Raw genomic sequence first — 18498 nt, 5'->3', positions numbered from 1 at the left:
GAAGTCTATGAAAAATAGTATCAATAAAATTTAGAAATGGTTCTAAAATAATTCCCCAAACCCTGTAGAATATTTGTCATACAGAGTCAACATGTTAGTGTGGTGTGGTACTGCACAGAAGTTTCAATATTGAGGATGTTGATAGCAACCCATATATTTAGGTTTCTTAATACTCCAGTATAAAGGTTTGTGTGCCCCCTTTTTTTTTTTTTGGACAAGTAGTAACACCTCCACTGTTTGCAGAAAGTCTTTCATATTCAACAGTGAGAAGCCCCTGGCTATACAAATGCCTTTTCTTTGTCCCTTGAAATGCCATTCAGATGGCCCTGAGTTGCACAATACTAAAAAAAATATCATTTTCATCTTCTAGTTTGCATTCCTCAGGAAACTGTTGACAGTTTGCCGAAATCACTGAAAACTGTAAAGAGCCAGGCCCATGCACCTGCTACAGCAGTATCAGGCACTGGACTGGGAATGCCTTAGAGTTGCTAAAACAGCTGTGGGGTGCAGGACAGGAGGACATCATGGCCAAATTAAGGTTGCAGTGGCAACTGTAAATCTGGCATTTTCTAACTTTCAGTTGTTTGACTTTGCAGCATAAATAACATTCTTTTTATGTAGCTTTTTGTATGTATCTGATACTCATTTGGGATGACCTGTACAAATATCTGTGGCTTTGTCACTCATGGTCAGGACAGCTAATCCAAATTTATGCTGATGAAAACTTCATACCAAATCACCATGTTTCTCTGTCTTTACAGCAATACACATACACAAATGGTTCTGTATTTCTGTAGTAAAGCCCTAAAAGATAACTTCATATTTTTCAAGTAACAAATGTCTACCTGTGTATAGATTAGGTGTGGTCAATAATTTGTGTATTATTTTTTTATATATACCTATAGTGAGCTTATCTTGTCCAGCATTGACATTGGTGCGACTGGAGATTGGGAGTGTCTGATCAACAACTCCTATGGAACCAGTACTAAGCACGTAGAAATTGTGGTATTAGAAACAGCAGCACCCTACTGCCCTGAAGAAAGAATAATTAATAATAAAGGAGATTTCAGGTATGATTTCCTCTAAGTTTAAAATATACAAACATGAAGAAAGCAAAAGCCTTTGTCCTCTATAAAATGGATCTGTAAATTCATCCTGGACACATTACTTACAACAGGTTCTTACACATTTTCTCAGCATGGACCTCATATTGATGCAAGAAATTAACCTGTGGACTATTTTCCCTCTCATCCATGATTTATATAAATATCCTTGTGGTAACTACAACAAGTGCTCATGTGGAAAAGGAACTTTAGGAAAGTATCTCACTTAGTTTTTGCTGTCTTTTTAATGTGATTTAGTAGGAGGAAGAACCAACACCCTGTGACTAGCCAGCCCTCTGAGGACCAACAGCAAGTGCTCTGTGGTCCATAGAATGCATTATGAAAAACTCTGTTATAATGCTTGTAGTATAGTACGTGTTCTCAACCTGAGGCATGGAAGGTTTGGGGGGGGGGTGGGGTTGTGACTGCCTTCCTTTCCATTAAGGCTAAATGGGAGAAGGCTCTGAAAACTTTTGGGACTCTTTTTTTTCTGTTGTAACACGGAGTCACAGTAAAGAATAAGTCAATAACCACTGCACTAAAACATTAAAAGATATAATCTTCAATACACTTCTGATGAATCCATTCCAGTTCAAATTGTTTTGCTCAGGTGCTATTAGGAGCAATAAATAGCATACAACTGTTACGGAATATTCCACTGGAGGTAGTAAAAATTTAAAGTGAAAACTGTTCAGATAAACAAGCAGATTGCTTGAGATGACTTTTTATGAATATAGTACCCAAGTTCCTAAAATACCTAGTAATATGTAATAAAATTTGAAAAAATATTAATAGAATACTTAACCCTGCTTTCAGAAAAACTTGTTCTTTTTAATAAATATGAATATTACCCACAAATTGTATTTTGAAAGAGATTAAATATATTAGTTGCATTTGGGTAGACTTTCCCCCTAAAATTACATATTAAACCTGTAGTCTGCACAAAGTGGTGACCAAATGTAACTTATGATTTAACTCCAGTTTAATCACATGATATGTTTTAAGAAGTTTTTCATTCCCAAAATGGAGGAGAACCAGAGACTTCATGAAATCTGCTAGGGATTCCACTATTGCTAGAGATTTTAAGTGGGAGAAGTTGAAATATGATGGTGATGAATATAAAACTCTAAGATATGTTTTTTTTAACCTGTCCTGCAGTAACACCAGTGCTGAGCTGGAGCCGGTTCATGTCCCAAGAGGGACAACCGGTTCTAAAAGGGCTTCTAAATTTAACAACCATCCAAAAGTGGCGCCTTCGGCACCACCTCTGTGGTGTTCCGGGGCTGGAGCACCCACAGGGAAAATTTGGTAGGTGCAGAGCACCCACCGGCAGCCCCTCACCTGGCCCCAGCTCACCTCACCTCCACTCCATCTCCGCCTCCTCCCCTGAATGCGCCGCCCCACTCTGCTTCTCCACCCCACCCCACCCCCAGCTTCCTGCAAATCAGCTGTTCTCGCGGGAAGCCTTTTAGAATCAGCTGTTCGTGCGGGAAGCCGGGGAGGGCTGAGAAGCAGGCAGCAGCTTTGCGCTCAGGCCCAGAGAGGCAGAGGTGGAGCGGAGGTGAGCTGGGGCAGGGAGGCGCGAGGAAGGCCGCCCACACCACAGTAGGTAACCCAGGAGGGCGGGGCCGCACAGGGGAACTGCTCCCTGCCCCAGCTCACCTCCGCCTCCCTGGGCCTGAGCTCAAAGCTGCTCTTGCTTCTCAGCCCTTCCCAGCTTCCCACGCGAACAGCTGATTCGCAGGTGGGGGGGGCGGAGAAGCAGAGCGGGGCAGTGCATTCAGGGGAGGAGGCAGAGGTGAGCTGGGGCTGGGCATGGGGTGGGAAGCTGCCGTGGGTCCTCTGCACCTAACAAATTTTCCCCGTGGGTGCTCCAGCCCCGGAGCACCCACAGAGTCAGCGCCTAAGGCACCACTTTTGATGTAATCAGTGAGGGGAGCGGCCCTCCCCCTGTTCCCCCCCAGCTATGCTATCCCACTTCTAGGAGCCAGAGGGACCTGCCGGATGCTTCCTGGGAGCCGCCCCAAGTAAGCACTGCTGGGACTCCCCACTTCACCCCCCAGCAGGTCCCTCTGGCTCTTGGGGGCGGGGCACGGTGGGCACCCACTACGGTGGCCCACAAGACCCTCCTGCCTGGTTCTGGGGCAGTCAGGGGAAAGGGGAGGGTGGTGGATGGGGCAGGGGTACTGCGGGGGGTTGGATGGGGCAGGAGCCCCGGGGGGTGGGGGCGGGGGCTGGCCATGACTGAGTAACACCAATGTGTAATAGTCCCCAAAGAGCAAGAAGGTAACTTGTTACCAGGTTGATTATGATAAGGGTTGATATTGCATAATTAATTAAAAGAAAAGTAAGGTGGGCAGGGAGCTTTCCCTGTGGGAGCTAAGTGCTCTCTGTACAAGCTTCTAACTGGAATAAATATCTTCTCTTTTAATTTATCCTTAAACTGTGAGAATGACTCATTTTTCTTGGTACTTTGCCTCTGGCTTTCACTTATGGTACAGCACAGATAGAGCTGTGTGGAGAAGGAAAACTTACTGCCACCAAAGATTCTTTTCACAATTCTCCAAAAAAACCCACCCCAAAACATATTTTTTTGCTTCACCACAAATTTCAAGGAAAATATTGAAATTAATGGAAGACACATAGCTAAATCCCTTGGATTCCTTTAAAAGTCTCAAGCAGAGCTTGTTGGGTTTATTTGTTACTGACAAAACTACCTTTCTGTCCAGCCCCAAAAGGATGAATTGTGGGTGTTTTTTAATGAACCATTTTTGAAATAGATTATATAAAATTGTACTGAGTGCCATACAATGCAGCTTTCAAATGGCAACCTTAAGAGGCCTATTATACACTTGCCAGTAAATGTCATTCTTTTATTTATAAATAAAAGATATATAAATTCCTACATAGTGTCTCAAACTAACGCCAAGGGCATTTTGCCTTTTTATATAAATCAAAGGAACAGGAATGCACGTTTCTTTCCTTATTGATCATCTTTCAGAATGTCCAGACAAATTTAGTTTTGAAGCATAGATCAAAAGTATCTTGAATCCATGGATTCTTTTGGCATTTGAAGGGAATTAATGTAAAATTATAGAGAACTTCTTTTGAGCAAACTTAGCATTAACACATGAAGCTTGTTTCAAAGGTTTCTCCTCTGAGATGTAGCTAACATGCCAGTAATTTTTCATGGAAAGATCTTTGAGGTTTTGATATCATAGCAAATATGTAGGTAGAAAGATATCATCCACAAAAGCAAAACTAAAAAAAACTGCCTCTTTATTGGGCAGAGAAGCAATAAATGCTGTCGAAGATTGGTTCTTTTAGTTGGCAGGCCCAGGTGGTATTTATAATTGCAATAAGAATATTATGCATTGTGAATCAGACTGAACTGATCCTATGAACTAAATGATATTTTGTGTGATGTTGTACTTTGCTTTCCACTCACTATAAGTCTGTTCTTAAATGCTAAAGGTAAAAGCTTTATGTTGCATTATTCCTAATCCTAAAGAGTCAGATTCTGCCAGCCTTGCTTAGATTAGGTGCTTACTTTTCTGAGGAACCTCATCGATTTTATGTTTGAGGTAAGAACTGGGCCTTTAGCTAATACAGTACATTTTCACTAAAGGTAGCATTCCATTCAAAGGCAAAGAGGAAAATATGTGGTATTTTCTTTTTCTTTTTTTTCCCACAACTCTGTTCGTGTTTCATTTTGCGTCCAATGTTTTTGCTCCATGTGATGAGTTATTTCATTGATTTGTCAGCTGTGGAAAAGGAAGGTAATTTTTCTTCTTGGCTTAGCTTTCTTTGGAATTGAAAAGATGTGGATGGCTCAGAACCTGTCAGCATATTATGTACTAGTGTTCAAATCAATCTACAGAGCACAAGTAAAAAGGGTTAATTTACATGTTAATCTAAACATTAATAATCAAGGTGTGCTACATGCATCACTGAGAAGCTGAGTACTAGTACGACTGCTTAGGTCTAATCATTACATCAGTATAATTTCAACGGGGGATATGTCTACACCACATTTTGGAGTGAGTCTCCCAGCCTGGTTCAACAGACTGAGGCTAGTAGGGCTCATACTGGTGCTCTAAAAACAACGGTGTAGACAGTGCTTTGAAGTTGCAGCTCAGGTTGTGAAGCTCTTGCCCCTTCCTAGACTTCAGAGCACAAGCTCCAGCTTGAGCTGCAACTTCAAAGCACTGTCTACATCGTTGGTTTTAGAGCATTAGTACAAGCCCCACTATCCTCAGGCTGTCGAACCAGGCTGGGAGACTCACTCCGAAATGTGGTGTAGACCTATCCTCCGTTGAAATTATACTGATGTAACGATTAGACCCAAGCCCTCCTAGCCCAAGTCTGTTGACCAAGACTAGGAGGCTCACTAGACATGTGCTAAAGGGCCTGATCCTCTCCAAACTTATGAAGGCATCTGAAACTCTGTGAGATTGTAGTTATGTTTCCTTCTAATTTCCCCTTTTAATCATTTGAACACATTTTGTTCCCACTGCCCTGAAAATGGCACAGGATTCAGCCCCAAAAATTTCAGATTCCCTGGGATTTGTGAGGCTCTTGAGAATACAGTAGCAGTACAGAGACATTGTATTGCCTACTGGTCCCCTCTAGCCTAGTTGAGCTGTGCTGACTGCTGTTGCCCTATGAGCCCTCTTTCCAGGAGTGACTTGACAGCAAAGCAGAGGAACTCATGTGTAACTTACACTGGCTTATCCACTATACTTTTTAAGTGAAACCTGCTAGAGTATAACTGTCCCATTTCACCTGGGGCTTAGCACCCTCCTCACCCATGGATCCTGAGTTCTTCAAACCCCCAATAGATTGGTTTCCACATGCTTAAGGCAGAAGGAGGAGCTTGCGAGTGAACTCATGATCTTCCCTTCTGTGGCTTTGGGCCAAAATCCACAGTACAAATGGCCGTCCCTTTTTGGAGCATTTGCCATTCGGTTTTTAATAACAGATGTTGCATTTCCAGATAGTTCTGTGCTCTTTAGCTCTGCTCTTAGAGAGCTGAATAGACACAAATGGAGGAAACATGCCATCTATATATATTTTTTTTAACAACCAAACGCCTCATTAGAACAAATCAGTTGCCAGTTTTCATCACTGCCAGACTCTGGGTTCGTGTATTTTTGGCATTTCCCAAGAAAACAAAGTAATTTACCACAAAGCACAAAAACAGGAAGCTATTTTTAGAAAATAAAATGTTTTAAATTATTACTTTGTACTGACAGTTTTTTTCAAATGTTCTGCCATATTGCTGCCACATTGTAAATTGGTTCTAAATAAGGCATGTCAAGTTCAAATTGCTTATTATTATCCTCCTTATAGATGGCCCAAAACTCTAGCTGGGATAACTGCTTATCACCCCTGTCTTCAGTATTCATTTACCTCCATTTCCCTCCACAATGGAGCAGAAGAGTCAAAGGCATGGCGTAAATGTAACCGGACGGGACGCTGGGCAGATGAAAACTATTCTGAATGTCCGTATTCACAAGAAGTAACTCAAGTACTTCATGCCTTTAGTCAGGTAATATTACAAAGTCCTTATTCATAGAATATACTGTAGTTATTGTTAGGTTACACATATATATGTGAGGTGGTTGTTGGTACTTCACATGAAATAGAATATGCGTCTGTTTCTAAGACATACAACAATGGGTTCCTGTCAGGATCCAAATACCATGGAGCAATATGATCATGGTGCTTTAAAGCACTAACTAGGGCCACCTTGCTGTAGCTTTGATTTATTGCACAGCTTGCAAGCAAGCCTGAGTTTAGGCACAAGTTTGGGATTTCTACACTCTAGCAAGGCAAAATGAAGTACTTCATCTAAATGAGGCAGTCGTCATTCGAAGGGTTTGTGAAAACTGATGCCCTCAGAATAAGAAAAGGGCCTATACTGTCTTCACTTCCTTAGCTTTCTCTATCACAAAAAAGACTGTAAAATATTATATAGATAGGAAAATGTTTTGGGCCAGATTCACCACTATGGGTACATCTATGTTGTGATAAAAGACCCACAGCACAGCTGTGGCAGGCCTGGGTCCATGGACTTGGGCTCATGGGGCTCAGGCTGTGAGGCCATAAAATTGCAGTGTAGATGTTCTTGCTAGAGCCCTTGTGGGGTCTCAGAACCTGGGCTCCAGCCCAAGCCTGTATGTCTACACTGCGATTTTATAACCTCCAAACCCAAGTCAGTTGATCCAGGCCAGCCATAGGTATTTTACTGCTGTATAAATATACCCTATATTACTCCAATTTTACTTCAGTGTAACTATACTTAAACTGAGGTAAAACTGGAATAATGTAGTGCTATATTTGTGCCGTGGATGTGAGTGTATACAGCATATCAGCACCTTCATTGCCATGTGTGTTTCTCCCTGTGTCTGGAACTTACGTGAACATTGGTAATGGAGTGACATGCTGGTACTCACTGACAAGGACACTGAGACATCAGAGCACCACTTTTGTTTGTCTTTTCTCCTCCACACACACATTCTTGCCACAGTGGTCTTAGTTCCTCTTGCATGCTTATATCGCTGACTCCCCAGCTAGAATGTCTCTCCTCATTGCCATGATACTGGTTCTGTGGGCGTTTCAGTTGGGTAAGAAGCAGAGCACAGATTAGAGGGTCTGTAAGAAAGAGGAAAGGAGAAAGTTTTAGACTAGTATGAAGAGTGTTCAACACCTACTGGAGGCAAGGTTGGGTAGAGCTGGGTGAATAACTGATTATTTTGGTTTGGTGGCAGTTCTAAAAAACTGGAAAAAGAGAATGGCTTGGGTTGAAGTAAATCTGATTTATTTTTTTTAATTTCAGTGATTCAAAAAAGTCTGTTGTGAATCGAACAAAATGTTTCATTAACCCAAAATGTTTTGTTTCTGAACATTTTTAAAGGACTAGAGTCACAAAATGGGGGAATGGGATGTGGTGTTCCCTCCCCACACCACCAAGCTTTAGCGTGGCATGAAAGGCATTCATCTGGGCTGTAAGGGAGACAGGTTCAAATCTCCCTCCTCCCAGGTGAGTGCTGTAACCACCAGGCTATCGAGTCATTCGCACTCCCTTGATTAGTTATTAGCCCAGAGAGAGAAGTGGGAGATCCAAGTTGAAGTCCCTGCTCCAATAAATATTTAATTATTTACAACATGGAGCAGCTTCAACAGGAGAGATTGAGAAAGACCCACCAGAGAATACCCCATAGCCTGGTGGTTAGGGCACCAGAGTACGGATTCAAACTGGGGTCTCCTCCATCCCAACTGAGCGCCCTAGTCACTAGATTCCAGAGTAACAGCCTTGTTAGTCTGTATTCACAAAAAGAAAAGGAGTACTTGTGGCACCTTAGAGACTAACCAATTTATTTGAGCATAAGCTTTCGTGAGCTACAGCTCACTTCATCGGATGCATACTCTGGAAAGTGTAGAAGATCTTTTTATATACACACAAAGCATGAAAAAATATCTCCTCCCACCCCACTCTCCTGCTCGTAATAGCTTATCTAAAGTGATCACTCTCCTTACAATGTGTATGATAATTTGTGCTGGAAATGACCCAACCTGGTTATCATACACATTGTAAGGAGAGTGATCACTTTAGATAAGCTATTACCAGCAGGAGAGTGGTGTGGTCATGCTTTGTGTGTATATAAAAAGATCTTCTACACTTTCCACAGTATGCATCCGATGAAGTGAGCTGTAGCTCACGAAAGCTTATGTTCAGATAAATTGGTTAGTCTCTAAGGTGCCACAAGTACTCCTTTTCTAGTCACTAGACTAAAGGTTGTAAGAGGGATACAGCTGCCATCACCTCCTCTACCTCCAGTCATTGTCTAGATAGCATCAAAGTCCAAAAAAATGGGTGAGATGTTGAAAGAGGTATAGGGAGAGAGCAGGAAAGTGTATAGAAGGGAGGACGGTGGTTGGAACTGCACAGCTCTGTACCTGCTTGCACATCTGCCCTCAGCTCCCATCTCAATCCCATGCCTCTGTTCTCAGCACACTCTTTTCACTCCAACACTCTTCTTCTTTGTCTCCTTCCATGCACTTCCTTTCATGCGCTGTCCCTGATGTATGACAACAGCCTCCCTTTCCTAGTGCACCAATCTACCCAACCTAGCCTGAAATTGTTTCTGTTTGCTAGATTTCCACCACACCTCCACTCCTAGGGCTTCTCTTTCACATTTTTTCACAAGCTTCTCTTTGAAATAAGTGCATTAATACGTCCAACCCGAAGTGTGTGGGCTGCACACAGCATAACAGTTCAGATCACATTGTCTTGGTTTGTTGAAACCCTCATCCCTCCTGTCTCTCCCACCAGCTTTGTCCGTTATCTGTGTTTGCTTAATTTGATGCTGCAAATTGCAGAGTCTGGTCAGAGGTGCTGAACCCCAGACTCCATTGGAAATTAAGGTTGCTGAACAATTAGCAGGATCAGGCCTTTAAATTATATGTTTTCTGGGGTAGGGAGTGTTTCTACTTTCATTTCTGTAAAGCTTGATGCAGACCTACAATGCTGCATAAATAATATTAATAATATAAACTCTGCTTTCAGTCTGAAAAAGTTACTAGGAGCATTATATACACAAGGCAGCTGTTTCCACCTCTTGTTCTCAGTGCAAAGCTTAAATATGTAAGCCTAAATATTTTTAACTTGTGCCTGTTAAAGCCACTGCCTGCAAAACTCCCCTTTTAATTCTAGCTCGTTAAAAACAACAAGTCTTGATGTAATGATACTTAACACAAACAGTGCCACCAAAAGGTACAGGGGGAAGAAGAGAATTGCTCTTTGATCTCTTGCCTCTTCTACACTTTGGACTTTGGAAGTCTTTGGACTTCTTAAGATGAATTATATCACAGATACAATGAATTAAAATATCAGAGTTAAACTAAAACATAAACAGATCATATTTTCATAACACAGCCAGAAAGTTCAATCTGGAAATATGATTTCCATTTATAATAATCTAGAACAGTTGATAGGTAAACCAAATGTAATTTTTTTTAAAAAATTCTACTTGTGAGAAAAGTCAAAGATTAATCTGAGGAAAAGCATCTCAGGAAAGAGAAATGAAAAGATTGGGTTGAAGGAATGCTACAGCAAAGCAATGCCTTCCTTTTGCCTGGTCATCTGTTTAGTCTGTGTGATTTCAGTGGTTCTGGATAATGAATCCAGACATTCTGTTTCCTTACTCTGACTTTATCCTCGAAAAATATCTTTATCTCACACATACCTGTGAGTTTTCCTTACAGGACTTTTTTTCTTATTGCTTTTTTTTTTTCCATTCATTAGTTTCCTGTCTCACCTCTTCCTCTCTTTGGAGGACTCTCAAGTCTCTAGAGAAATCGTGCTGCCTGTTGCCACAGCAGAAAGTTTATTAACAAATTGTTCAATAATCAGATGTTACTGTCAAATCCAAGCTAGAGAGCCAAGGTGCACAGAGTAATTATTAGCCTGTTTTTGTGTAGCCTGTTTGAACTGCAGTCAACTAACTGTGTAGTTAGCCAATATCAGAAATAGTATAGTGAACGTGTGTAGTGCATGTGATAGTTAAGGATGAAAATCCCTTTCCATTATAACTCCTTGCTTATAATTTTCCCAGACCTTCAGAGTTGGGTTTTGCTTTTCTACCTGAAAATTGTCAATAAAAATAATACCCCTCTGCTTTTAAAACTGATTTTTTTACTCCAGTAGCTACATTTCTGAAAATCTGGACATGTTCCTAACATAAAGACTCCAAGAGCCATGTATCCTGGTCACCTTCATGTTAGTGTAAATCCAAAGCAATGCCATTGAAGTCAAAAGTTATTTCAGATTCACAGCTGTGTGTATGAGATAAAAACCACAGGTCCTAGGGAATCCTGATTCAGTGCAGTGTATTGATTCTTAGCTGCATGGTTCCATGTTAGTGGGAATCATCTGACTAAAGCCCTGATCCTGCAAAGACTTGTACACATGCTTCACTTTAGGTCAATGGCACTATTCACGTGTGTAAGTCTTTTGAAGGATTGAGGGAAGTGATTAGTCCCCTCTGTTCAGCACTGGTGAGGCCACATCTGGAGTATTGCATCCAGTTTTGGGCCCCCCCATTATAGAAAGGATGTGGAAAAATTGGAGAGTCCAGAGGAGGGCAACAAAAATGATCAGGGTGCTGGGGCACATGACTTACGAGGAGAGGCTGAGGGAACTGGGCTTGTTTAGTCTGCAGAAGAGTGGGGGTGGGGGTTGATAGTAGCCTTCAACTACCTGAAGGGGGGTTCCAAAGAGGATGGAGTTTGGCTGTTCTCAGTGGTGGCAGATGACAGAACAAGGAGCAATGGTCTCAAGTTGCAGTGGGGGAGGTCTAGGTTGTATATTAGGAAATACTATTTCACTTGAGGGTGGTGAAGCACTGGAATGGGTTACCTAGGGAAGTGGTGGAATTGCCATCCTTAGAAGGTTTTTAAGGCCCAGCTTGACAAAGCCCTGGCTGGGATGATTTAGTTGGTGTTGGTCCTGCTTTGAGCAGGGGGTTGGACTAGATGACCTCCTGAGGTCTCTTCCAACCCTAATCTTCCTTGATTGTATGATCAGATCCTAAATTGGTACACATTAAACAAGTTATGTAGCCTCAGAAATGTGAAAAGAGTGATAAAAGCCAAGCCAGATATTACACATAACAATTCTGATGTATTTCCAGATGCACATCAATGCCACCAATGCTCTTGAATTTTCCCGCCAACTTACAGCCTACACAAGAGATGCTTCCAACTTTGCAGATAAGATGGATATTATATATTTGGCTTACATAATGGAAAAGTTAATAGCCATCGTGGATGAAGTCAAAGATGTAAGACACTGTTTGAATACTGAATAATCTACCACTTAAAATTGAAATCACGTATTTGTACATTTACAGCATGCTCCTGTTTTAACATATGCAGGCACACATTGCAGTGTAGATTCTAAAACTGCTCCCTGATCTTGTGAATGCATATACTTTGTACAAATGATTCAGCAGTGGGTTGCTCAGTGTCTAGTAGGAGGATTGAGCCTTCTCGTCTGCCTGATAGAGCCATTGCTGTTTTGGAACAAAATATTTTAGGATGCACACACATTTCCTTTACTTTGTGCCTTTTTAAATTATACAGTGGATAAAGTATTGGGAGTAACTCCAGATGCTTTTCCTTCTGGATATTTCCATGACAGTATCTGAGTGTCACAAATGTTTATTTTGTTTCTTCTGTATTATCAACAGAATAACTGTGGAGGATATTTTCACTGCATTTTGAAGAATTACGAGTGTATGTATCACTTTATGTGAAGAGGACAAAATGCCTCTTTAAGTATAACTTTCTGAAGAAACTTCTAGCACAGGGGGTAACATTTTACAAGGAAATCTAATCAGTTATGCAAATCCCAAAGGAAAAAATAGCTTTTTATAGAGAACAGCAATGATACTCATAAAAGTTTTCATTGTTTAATTTTCAGAGTAGCTGCTTGCATAAAGATTTCATTTTCTGTAATTTTTGAATACATGATAGTTATAGTTAAAACATTTGTTTTTCTTTTGGTTTGGCATTGTTCATTTCATTCTGGCTTTGGGGTTTGTAATGGTTAACATTTTAGTGCCACTTTGAGAGTGCCTTCAACTTTAATTTCATCATCATATGCCAGAACTAAAGTGCATACTAAGTGCTTCCCAGAGTCATATTTCAAAGCTACAATTGCTTTTCAGCCTCCTGGCTCTGAATCCCAATATGATGATGTTGCTTTTTGACCCCCTCTCCTCTGCAAAAGTAAGAATTTTCTCTCTGACAAAAAACAGCCTTATTCACAGTTATAGCTCTCCTCAAAAATCCTTTGATTCCACTTTGGTTTTGGTACTAGCTCCTTATGTATTGTTCATTACATAAATTAGCATCAGCTCCAATTGGTTTTGCTTCTCCTGCCATGTAATATTCAAACTCCTGATCCGCACTATCAAAACATCCACACAACTCCGCCCCTCATCGCATGTTACTTCTCCACCCGTTTCTTTCATAATCTCTCACAATCAATTAAGGTCTGCTATTTTCAGAGATAATCAACGATAATAGCCCACCTTAATTGATTGGTCTCATTACAGTTGGTATGGCAACACCCATTTTTTTATGTTCTCTGTGTATATATATATATCTTCCTTCTGTATTTTCCACCAATGAAGTGGGTTTTAGCCCACGAAAGCTTATGCCCAAATGAATGTATTAGTCTCTAAGGTGCCACAAGTACTCTTTGTTTTTTTAACGTAAGTGGGTTCACAGTTTTGCACTGTTTTAAACCGATTTTAGTTAAATTTGTGCAACTTCTATGTTGAGGTCATGCTTAGAGCAGAAAAAGACCAATTTGATCATTTAGTCTACATTGCACCCAGTGCATGTTTGTTCCTTACCGCACATTTTACTCTTGCATTGTCCCATCTAGTGTCAAATGTGTCAAATGATAGGGCTTTCACTGCTTCTCCTGGGGCATAATTTAACAGTCTAGTACATCATGTTGTCAGGAAAATGTGCATACATTCACCCAATTTTTCATTTTCTTGATTTCATGCTATTACTCCTAGTTAGCACATTTTATTATGCTAAAGAATTGCTTCCTCTCCCTCATTTTCCCACCTCTTATTTATGTATAGGCTATTATCCTATCCCTCACCTAGCTGAGCTATACATCTTAATCTTTTCTCATAAATCATTGCCTCCAGTCTCCTAATCATTTTTATTACTCTTCACTGCATCAGTAACACAATTTGTCAATAACCTGCTAGTAATTAGGTTACCAGAAATTAATATATTATTTCAGGTCGTCGCAAAAGAGCCATATAGAGAGGACACATTATATCTCTGTCCATTGTTGTGTGACTGCTGTATATAAAGTTTAAAATTGCATTGGCTTTTTCAGCAACCATCAGCACTGCAAACTCCTGTTTAATTTCTTAATGTCTGCCATCTCCGACATCTCAGTATTGTTGCTTTACAGGTTTCTTTTTTCTAGTGAATATCTGTGCTTTGAACTATATGTCCAGATATATTAGTTTACCTCTTTCCCTGTTGAAACATTTTTTAGTTATTTTTATGCCCCTGAATGTAATCACTCTTCCATGCATCATTTTTGTGTGAGTTGATCAGTAAACTCTTTGGGATGCCATATCTGTGGGTTCTGAAAACTGCTGTGTACATTTACAAGGCTATATGACTTTGTAATCTGATTAAAATTAAGTTTAATTTCCAAAAAAGTTAATATTTTCATTTCAGAATGAAAAGTCAAGAAAGAAGCCATTGCATCATTGATTCAATTCAAGATGAAATCCTTGGAGTATCATTACAATCACATTATCTAAAATGGTTTTCTCTTTAATTTTGCTATTTAGGGCAAGGGCTCATTTAAGGCACCTAGGACAGTGGGGCTCTTCACAGGCTTCCTGGAACTACTGCAATGCTCTTACTTAGAAGCCATCAACCAAAAATGTAAACTGACTGTGAGCCTGATTTTCAGAGGTACGGAGGACCTGCAACTCTCATTCATTTTAAATTGAGTTGTGTGTTCTCCACACTTTTGAGAATTAGGCCCTCTCTCCCTACATAGAGAGCGAGAGTGAAACTGACTATACACAAAGTGCTTTCAAATGCACAAAGTAAAAAAGAAATACGTTTTTTTAAAACCCTCTCAGTTACAGTAAGTGTAGGTATTACTTGAAACAACACCAGGGAAAGTGATTTTCAGACAGAAATGTGTTTTTTAAGCTGACTGTGTTTTTAAGTCAAAGAAACATTTCAGGCTTTCTGATGAATCGTTGTACCCATCAAAATATAAAATGATTGTATCTTGGGTACCACAGTATTAATCTCAGAAACACTTTGGTTTGGGGGCACTGTTCACTCTGCTGTCTGATGAAATTTGTCAGACTCTCACAAACTGCCAACATTCTGATGGAGACTGTTGCCAGGCATGTATTCAGTCATATGGAGAATTTCCTTTCTTGTACAAAATGCTGTAAAATATCAAGGGATATTGCAAGTTGCACTGTAGCCGTTATGGCTGTATTCTTGTTTCCATCTTAGTCTCTTGTTTTCTGAAAAAAAAAGATTGTAATTCAGAAAACAAGAAGTTCGGGGGTGGAGTGGGAGGCAGTGTTTGTTTTTGGGTTTGATTCTGGTATTTTGGTTTGGTTTTATATAAATCGTGAAGGAAATCTTTTTACCTGGTTAATCCTGGTTAAAAATATACTTCATCTGAGTAGAATGCTTTCTTGGGCATATATAACTCAAACAGATTTAGTTTTAAAAAATTAATTTGGGAAAAGATAAATCCATACAATATCAATCCATATTTGTTGTTATAGGGAAGATCCAGTGGCTGAGATAGTAAGAGGAGAACTGAAATTCTTTAAAAATAAAGACCTGTAAATATCCCACATTAATAAGACAAACAGTAGAAGAGAACATATTAAATTAGCAGAGCAGAATAAAATACCAAAATAACCAGAGGAATGATCAATAATCAATAATCATATTTGTAATAAACAAATAAAAAATTAGCAGTGTTACTTTATTTTAATTGATTTTAGTTAATAGGAAAAACATGACCAATAGCACCTGCTTTAACCCAAAATGGTGAAATACACAAATAAATAAATACATAAAAAAAATAAAAACTTGAGTACTGTGGGGATATTACACTTAAATAGTGAACCAGAGAGTATTTTCTTTGATGTCAGTTGGCACTTTTATCTCCTCTTCTCCTTGGTCTCTGTGTCTGTTGAAATGTAATGATCTAACAGAATGACTAGTCTCCTTAAAATGACTGCCATTAGGTGAGATAAGGTGCCTAATTTCAATTTCACTCTTGTGTTCTTTGTTGCAGTTTTAATGGTATAATAGTTTCCCTTGTAATTACTTTTTCTTTCAGCTTGCAGATGCTATAGTTGAAATTGCCAGCAACATAATGTTGGTAGATGACCATGTGTTGTGGATGGCCCAGAATGAAAACAAAGCCTGTACCAGGATTGTACAATGTGTGGCGCACATTACAAATCAGACGCTGAGCAGCCATACTCAGGTTATATCAAAGGTATGTAATAAAATTACAAACATTTTGGGGTGGGGGGTTGTTCGAAAGATCTGTCATTTTTCTATGAATTTTTGCATTAGCAATTTATATGCATTAAAGTACCTTTGGAAGACAGAAAAAGAGCACAAATGCAGCAGGTTTATCGAACATTACCGATAGGCTCAATAACTGACATTTATCTATTTATTATCATAGTGGATTGTTTTGTTTGTGGAGTGTTCTTCAAATATGGTATTGCTGTTCACTTCAGTTTACCCATCTCTGTTGGTATCTGTGTTCATTTTAGAAGGCTTAAATTGGGTCAATCAACATTTCCAAGGATAAGACAACATGCTCTGTTGTTGCCTGCAGCTTTTGATATGGCTGTCAGAGAGTATTCTAGGTATTAATAGCGTAAACCGGTGAGAAAGGCCTGGCTGAAAAGGTGCATCTTGTTGCTCTTGGTAAAGATAGCAGCTAGTTTTGTGTTTAAGCTTATTTCTATGGCTCTAGGATTTTTGCTGTCCCAAGCAAAAAAATTTTGTCCACCCCCGCCTTTTCTTCGTGCCCCCCAACCCCTTCCCCAAATTCCCGGCCCCGCCTCCTCCCCCGGGCATGCCGGATTCCCACCCCCCATTGCTTCCTGTGGCTCCACCCCCACACAACCACCCACCCTAGCTCACCTCTGCTCCGCCTGCTCCCCTGAACATGCCGCCGCACCTCTTCTCCCCTCTCCCTCTCTGGCGAGGGAGAGGCAGCGTGTTCAGGGGAGCAGGCAGAGCATAGGTGAGCAAGGGTCGGGGGGGAGCGCAGGAAATAACGGGGGGGGGAGGTAGAGGAACGGCTCCCCAACCCAGCTTGCCTCCGCTCCACCACCACCGCCTCCCCCGATCGCGCCGCCGCTCGGCTTCTCCCCCCTCCCTCCCAGGCTTGCCTCGCGAAACAGGTGTTTTGCGCACAGCAAGCCTGGGAGGGAGGGGGGAGAAGCGGAGCAGCGGCAGCGTGCTCAGGGGAGCAGGCGGAGATGGAGCGGAGGCGAGCTGGGCCGGCGGGGGCATATTTCTAGGGGCAGAATGGCCGGCACCAGAATGCCGCCCCTAGAAATGTGCTGCCCCAAGCACCTGCTTATTTTGCTGGTGCCTAGAGCCGGCCCTGTCTATGGGGAGCAAATTGTAGATTCATGGACCTGCTACCAAAAATGCCCAGCCTCCAGTTCACAAGAGTTCACTCCCAGGACACTGAATATGTTTTATCAATTTTTCAACATTTAAATAGTAGAAATGGACCAAAATCAGAAGCTTAAATCCAAACCCTTCACAATTTTAAATTAAATATTTAAAGAGTTATTGAGTTTGTATAAAAAAGAAAAAAACAATAACTTGCAAACCTTGCATATTTTGTTCAGTTATCTACAGAATTTGTTTGGGGGTATTGCTTGAAAGTGAATTCATCGTTAATTTTAGTTACTGAACAGTATGTATTTGCAAACACACATGTGCACGCTAGAGTGAGCAGATGTCCCGATTTTATCGGGACAGTCCCGATACTTGGGGCTTTTTCATAGAATATCAGGGTTGGAAGGGACCTCAGGAGGTCATCTAGTCCAACCTCCTGTTCAAAGCAGGACCAATCCCCAATTTTTGCCCCAGATCCCTAAATGGCCCCCTCAAGGATTGAACTCACAACCTTGGGTTTAGCAGGCCAATGCTCAAACCACTGAGCTATCACTCCCGCACCCGTATATTGATTTTCTTATATTGGCTCCTATTACTCCCCACCCCCTGTCCTATTTTTTCACACTTGCTGTCTGTTCACCTTAGTGCACGCACAGACACAAAAAGGCATTGATGGCCTGCCTATATCCTTAGATCCTTCAACAGTACAACTTAGGTGAGGTGGGAGGGTCCTAGAACTTGGGCTATAGCCTGAGCCCGAACTTCTACACCACAATTAAACAGTTTTTTAGACCGAGCACTGCGAGCCTGAGTCAGCTAGCACAGGCCAGTTTTGGGTTTTTAACTGCAGTATACACATATCCTTAGAGAAGAAAGAGCTAGAAGAGCCAGTCTTTTTTCACTTGCAGATTATACTCTGTGAGAAAAAAAGCTGTTCATTTAAATGGTTATATATAGAAAAGAATCACTTTGATGCCCATTTTTATGTATGTATCTATTTAGAATACGTATAGACAGTAAGGTGCCTTCCTAGAGCTGACTTTTTATGTAACAGCTAAGGGGATGCTCTATTTGTATAAACTCCTGGTTTATTTTAAATGTCAAGTTCCATAGGTCATTTTTCTTGTCACTGCTTCGG

General features: G+C 40.8%; 1 protein-coding gene across 1 annotated transcript in view; it reads left to right on the top strand.

Annotated features, from left to right (window-relative positions):
- Positions 1–18498, top strand: part of ADGRA1 (adhesion G protein-coupled receptor A1) — a 464598-nt gene that overhangs the window by 258865 nt on the left and 187235 nt on the right. Inside the window, exons 8-11 of the mRNA XM_084634535.1 lie at positions 906–1070; positions 6456–6654; positions 11801–11950; positions 16045–16206. Coding sequence (XP_084490661.1) covers positions 906–1070; positions 6456–6654; positions 11801–11950; positions 16045–16206 — 676 coding nt within the window. The remainder of the gene's footprint in view (positions 1–905; positions 1071–6455; positions 6655–11800; positions 11951–16044; positions 16207–18498) is intronic.

This window comes from Lepidochelys olivacea, assembly GCF_965140295.1.
Source record: "Lepidochelys olivacea isolate rLepOli2 genome assembly, chromosome: 7".
Lineage (NCBI taxonomy): Eukaryota > Metazoa > Chordata > Testudines > Cheloniidae > Lepidochelys > Lepidochelys olivacea.
This window is presented reverse-complemented; position numbering and strand designations above follow the sequence as displayed.